General features: G+C 38.2%; 2 protein-coding genes across 2 annotated transcripts in view; both read right to left on the reverse strand.

Annotated features, from left to right (window-relative positions):
• Positions 1 to 3,998, reverse strand: part of dcaf15 (DDB1 and CUL4 associated factor 15) — a 15,575-nt gene extending 11,577 nt beyond the window's left edge. Inside the window, exons 1-6 of the mRNA XM_014032583.1 lie at positions 3,876 to 3,998; positions 3,294 to 3,391; positions 1,429 to 1,567; positions 1,229 to 1,335; positions 995 to 1,140; positions 737 to 898 (exon numbers count right to left, since the gene is read on the reverse strand). Of these exons, the coding sequence (XP_013888037.1) occupies positions 737 to 898; positions 995 to 1,140; positions 1,229 to 1,335; positions 1,429 to 1,567; positions 3,294 to 3,391; positions 3,876 to 3,968 (745 nt within the window). The 5' untranslated portion in view covers positions 3,969 to 3,998. The remainder of the gene's footprint in view (positions 1 to 736; positions 899 to 994; positions 1,141 to 1,228; positions 1,336 to 1,428; positions 1,568 to 3,293; positions 3,392 to 3,875) is intronic.
• A 247-nt stretch (positions 3,999 to 4,245) lies between these two features.
• Positions 4,246 to 5,549, reverse strand: part of LOC106535544 (far upstream element-binding protein 2) — a gene marked incomplete at its 5' end in the record, with an annotated part of 14,855 nt that continues 13,551 nt past the window's right edge. The window contains 1 exon segment of the mRNA XM_014032582.1: positions 4,246 to 5,029. Coding sequence (XP_013888036.1) covers positions 5,021 to 5,029 — 9 coding nt within the window.

Below are 5,549 nucleotides of genomic sequence, written 5' to 3' on the forward strand. Positions count from 1 at the left end.
CCACAAACCCTAAAACTAACCTAAACTCAATTCACACCTTGGTCCTAAACCCAACCCCACCAATGGTATTTAAACCAAATGGGAACTCCATTTTTGTCCCCAAAGGATGCTGTGTTTGGAACAACCTGCTTTGTTTTAAGGTGGTAAAACAAATTGCTTGTATTTATTGCTTTATACACACTTTGCAGATTAGTTTTTCTGCACTCCACCTGTTTAATCTGTGCGCGCTCCAGCGGGGTGACAATCATCCTGTTTATGCTTTTTTTTTTTTTGGGAAGACAGTCTGACTTCAGCCTTTCCCACAGCACTTCCCCGCTGTACAAGGAGACAGTATTGCGTTTTGACCGCAGGAGAAACGAGGTCCAGACTCAAAGAGCTTTGCGTCCTCACCTGCACTGACTGTCGCCTCACTGCGTCACCATGTGCCGCGGCGCGCGCTCCTCCCGCTGCAGCCGACAGGACGCGCCGTCACGTAAACATGTAAACAGTTCGGCGTTTATTTTCACACACCTGAACCAGGTCCGGATAAGTTTTTCTTTTACCCTTTACATTTGTGCTCTCAGCCACACTGCTTCCCGCTTCCTCTGTTTTGACTCCAGCCGGTTACATCGTTTCTACCGTACATCGTTTATATCGCACATTCCTTCTTCTAACGTATGTCATAAACGTGGGACATGACGAGCCTTGGGTTTTCTGATGGTACTCCCTATGAACAGTTTAAGAAGCACTGTGTTACCTGGGCAAAGTGAGACGGCGCAGGCCACCAGAGAGTAGCTCGTGTTCAACAGGATGACCTGGTCCTTCTTCAGCTGGAAAGCTGGCTGAAAAGTGGGGAATGGATAAACCACCTGGTACCTGCTGTTGAGCACATATCCATGCTCAAGACACTCACCACTTCCTGAGAGGACAAAAATATCAGTTTGGTTTAAAAAAAAAAAGGAAAGAGAGAGAGAGAGAGGCAGCAGTGACAAAGTGGTTGTGCATGTCTGTTCACCTGTGCGTATGGTTGAGGCTGATGGATTTGGATTGCAGTACGAACAAGGTTTTGGTGGAGGCATGGACGCTATGGTCATGTAGATGTCCCTGTTGTTCTCATCGCTCATCATCAAGTTCATCAATGCAGAACTTGAACTGCGTGTACTAAGAAAAACAAACAAAACCATTTACTAACTATTTATTGAATATTTTCTAAGTGAAACTAGTCTTGCACGATGGAATTAGGCCTTACTTGAAGCCAAAAATGACAATTTTCGATTGATCGTTTGGCCATTCGCACACAGTGAGGTACAAATCGCTGTATATTTCCTCCCCTGCAAACAGCTGCACATGATGGACCTAAAGAGAAAAAGACAAGACATCCATCAAAAAGCTGTACAGTGCAAACACGATCATTAAATCTCAGTATTGAACACATTTCTATTTAATTACCTGTTTGAGTCTACTATGCAGATTAAACTCCCACCAATAGAGATGATAGGTATAGAAAGAGAAATCAAAATCTTCTCCATAGTCTCTAGTGTAAGACAGAACGTAGCGTCCACATTTTGTGAAGCCCAGGAATATGTGTCTGGAATCAAAAAGAAGTACTGCTGTAACACAACGATCAGTGAACAACACTATCAAAATCACAACAACAATGAATCAATCTCATATTTTGAGGCAGAAAAGACAAAATACTAAACACTTAGACCAGGTTACATGTATTCTACAACATGGTCCCATGTTGATTTACAAATACAAAACTAATGAACTTTTTATCATCAACAGTTAGTTTCCAGATATGAAAGTGAATACAACACTTGTTCCAACCTCTTTGATGGAGGATGTTATTTTATTCATTTCATTTTGTATTAAAACATAAATAAGTCAGAGATATTATTTCAACCTTCAGGCATAAAGAAATAGGGTTGGGCATAATCATATCGTGTGCGATTAATCGTCAGAAAAACGTTAATCGATTTTTTTTTTTGGCACTTGACGATTAATAAGATTAATGTCAGTCAGTCCGCTCGGTGCTCTTCTCTGCTTCAAATATGACGAAAAAAAGTTGTATAATTAATTTATCTATCAACACAATTTTAAATTTGATGTATAGCCTGAAGAAGTCCGCAATTTTGACACAATTTGGAACAGATTTTTTATGAAGAATCTTTCCCACTAAATTGGTCATGTGACTAAAGGGTGTCCAGGACTCCAGGGGATTAATCGTCAAATTAATCGTTATCGCCTAAATACCACAATTAATCATGATTAATGTTTTTTGGCAATATTGCCCAACCCTATAAAGAAACAATAAAAAAGAAGAAATTATTGTAGTTAGTCACAACCGCTGAAAATTATGGAATCATGTGAAAAATACTATGTACTGGTACTTTGTGGCACCAGCTCTGGCTTTTATAACAGCGTGTATTCTCTGAGGCATGAACCTAACCTTTCATTAAGTCACCCACATGCCACGATTGCTTTGCTTTATGTCACTGACACCTTGTTTTTCTCTGTTTTGAGTGTTAATGATGGCTTTTGTTCAACTTTTTTGTAGACAATCCCCCTTTCTTTTCATTGGTTTCATACAGACAGACTCCAGATTCCTCTCATTTGTTTGGTTGTGCAAAGACAATCTGCTCTAAGTTTTTGTTTTTTTATCCTGACATTTTGACTCTTTCCTTGGTCTACCGGTATGGTTCACTTTTACAACAAGACTAACTCGTCCATCAGTGGTTCCCAACCCTGGTCCTCAAGTACTCCTATCCAGCATGTTTTACTTGTTTCCCTGCTATTCAGCAGGTCTTCAGAAGATTGTCAATCACTCATTCATTCAAACCAGGTGTGTCAAATCAGGGAAACATCTAAAAATCACTGCTTTAAATGTTGACCAACACCTCAAGAGCTTCTCTGAGCTTGATGAGACACTTTTCAAAATATAATATTAACTTAGTTTTATGTTTTTTAGTATTGCCTCTGGAAGCCATTGATTCTCTGCCATTTATTTGTAAATAATAAACCAGATAACATGTATTAAAGCAGTGACTCTCAACCCTGGTCCTCAAGGACCCCTTTCCAGGACCAGGGTTGGGAACCATTGTCGTAGATGCATTCTGATGCAGGTGTTTGTTCGTGGAATGGCAAAGGGATTTAATTTTCTTCCTCTATGAACTGATATTCATATTGCCAGGGATTGTGCACCCTTGATGTAAGCACTCGATTTACACAGCATCGATCCCATGATTCTGACAGAAATGTACAAAACAAGAATTAAATTACATCAAGCCTGTCCAGTAAAAAAACATACAAACCCTGCTCTGAGGAACTCTGAGCTGACAATGTTCTTCAATGGGACACACACCCGAGGAGGCAGCTTTCTAAACAGACGCTGGGAAAACTGTCCTGACAGCTGCACAACACACACCAGAAGAGAGACATTATTATCATGCAGTGGTAATTTACACACATTAATCAGAGCCAAGTACAGCATTATTACTTAAGTGTTAGGATAGAGTACATGTGTTATGTGTAAAGTGGGTGAATGGTCTATTCATTAGTGCTGCAAACTCAACTGCTGAGCTTTAGCATGCTACCTAATAAACCCTGCATTGTAATTCCGATTAATATTACTAAAACAGTCATTGCTCAGTTTAATCTTAATCTGTGGGTGATAATTAAGAAAACATGACAAAACACAGGAAAACCCGCATATTTCATCGTTTGAAGTATTAGTTAAGCCACCTGAAAAGCCGTGGGATGTTACTTTGTTTAAGCCGATGAGCTAGTTAGCAGCTAGCAAATATAGTTAGCCCCCCGAAGCTCCTCACCCAAAGCTAATAAAACTACGAATCTGAGACTGCATTTCGTGTCACGTTTTGTATATCTATACTCGCCTTTCCACGCATGAGAAGCTTCACAACATGGTCTTTATGCTTTTTGAGCGTTTTCTGCTTATTGTCCTTTTCAGATTTCGAGCTGGGCGCCATCTCTCTCAGTACCGCTGTGCCCTGTGAAGTCCGGCGCATCCTGATTGGCTCTCAGACTGAACCGCGCTGCTCCCATTGGCTAGTACAGATGTCAATCAAACCCAATACAACGGCAGTGCTTTATCTGTCAAGACAGTCATTTCTGCTTAAAGGGAAATTCAGCTAAATTTATTGATGTAAAATCAGGCAGGTCAAACAAGTTGGTACAATATGAATGTTTTTATTGAAGTATTTAAAAACAAATAGTAAAAAATAACATAAAAAAATAAACAAAATTTAACGAAAGAAAGAAAAAAGGGGGCAGTCAATCACACAGATGCAAAAATCCGCACAACCAACCTACTTACAGTAGGACAATAATTAGTGCTTTATTACAGCCACCTTGCACATATTTTTCTGCTTAGTAGCATATACTGAATACAAACACACAAGACCTCCCTTAAGAAAAATAATTACAAAATAAAAAATTGAGAAACTGTCACAGCAGGGATAAGTGCACCTGCAGTTAGTGGGAGAAAAAAAAAGTACCAAGAAAACATTTTTGCAATCATCTTTCATACAACCATAGCTTTTGAATAAATTCAAAATACTGCAAGATACTTATTTTTGCCCTCTCTAAAAACTATAACGAAATACTAAATGTAAGTCAGAATTAAGATGCTGTTCTTGTAGCTTGCAAGCAAATTTGCTCGTTTCACATTTTATTTAGAAAGTACAAAACAAAAACTTTAAAACAATAAAAATTTGATGAATTACACGGTGTGAATGGATGAGGTAAATGGGAAACGGAACATTTACAAGGGGAAGTATTTAGTTCTTTGTTGAATGCACGAGCACACTGTGTTCCCCTTCATTTTCCCTTTAAATGTGATTTAAAATAACTGACGTTTTAAAATAAAATGTCTTGGTGGATGAGTAAATAATAGTCTTGCCTTTTGAAGCCAAGAAAAACAACTAAACAAACGAAAAATAAACAAGCAAACAAACAAACAAAAAAAACCCAAACACATCCTGAGATCCATTACATCCGTCCAACAGATCAAACCGTGTGTTTACTGGGGCTGAAAAGACATCAGACACAATGTGGTTAGTTTCTTTTGCAACATAAATAAAGTTTATTCATATTTTATGGATAGTTTTAAGAAGTACCAACAAGAAACATGAGTGTGAAGATGTCAAATATAGTTTTCCAAATGCATGAAATACAAAATTTAATAAATTTGCCTTTTTTCCCCTCTATTCTGAATAACATTAGACTAGGATTGTAGAGGGTGGAATATTTCTTGTAAATTTCCAGAAACTTTTCATGAAAAGTTAAACTGGAAATGATCCAAATTAGAAAAACTTCTCTCAACTGATCCAAAACACACACTAACAAATCAGCAAAGCTAAAGAGTCACCAATTAAGAGTTTTTTTCCCCCCTTTAAAGCTATTATTTAAACATTTTAATTGAAACCAGGCAGAGTTGTTTGGACATAATTGAAGAAATAGCTCTGTTATCTAGAGCAGTGGTTCCCAAACTTTTTATCTTCTGACCCACAAAATATCCATGGAAAAACTTGTGACCCCAAATATTACTG

Source organism: Austrofundulus limnaeus, unplaced genomic scaffold (assembly GCF_001266775.1).
Source record: "Austrofundulus limnaeus strain Quisiro unplaced genomic scaffold, Austrofundulus_limnaeus-1.0 Scaffold1487, whole genome shotgun sequence".
NCBI classification, from domain to species: Eukaryota; Metazoa; Chordata; class Actinopteri; order Cyprinodontiformes; family Rivulidae; genus Austrofundulus; species Austrofundulus limnaeus.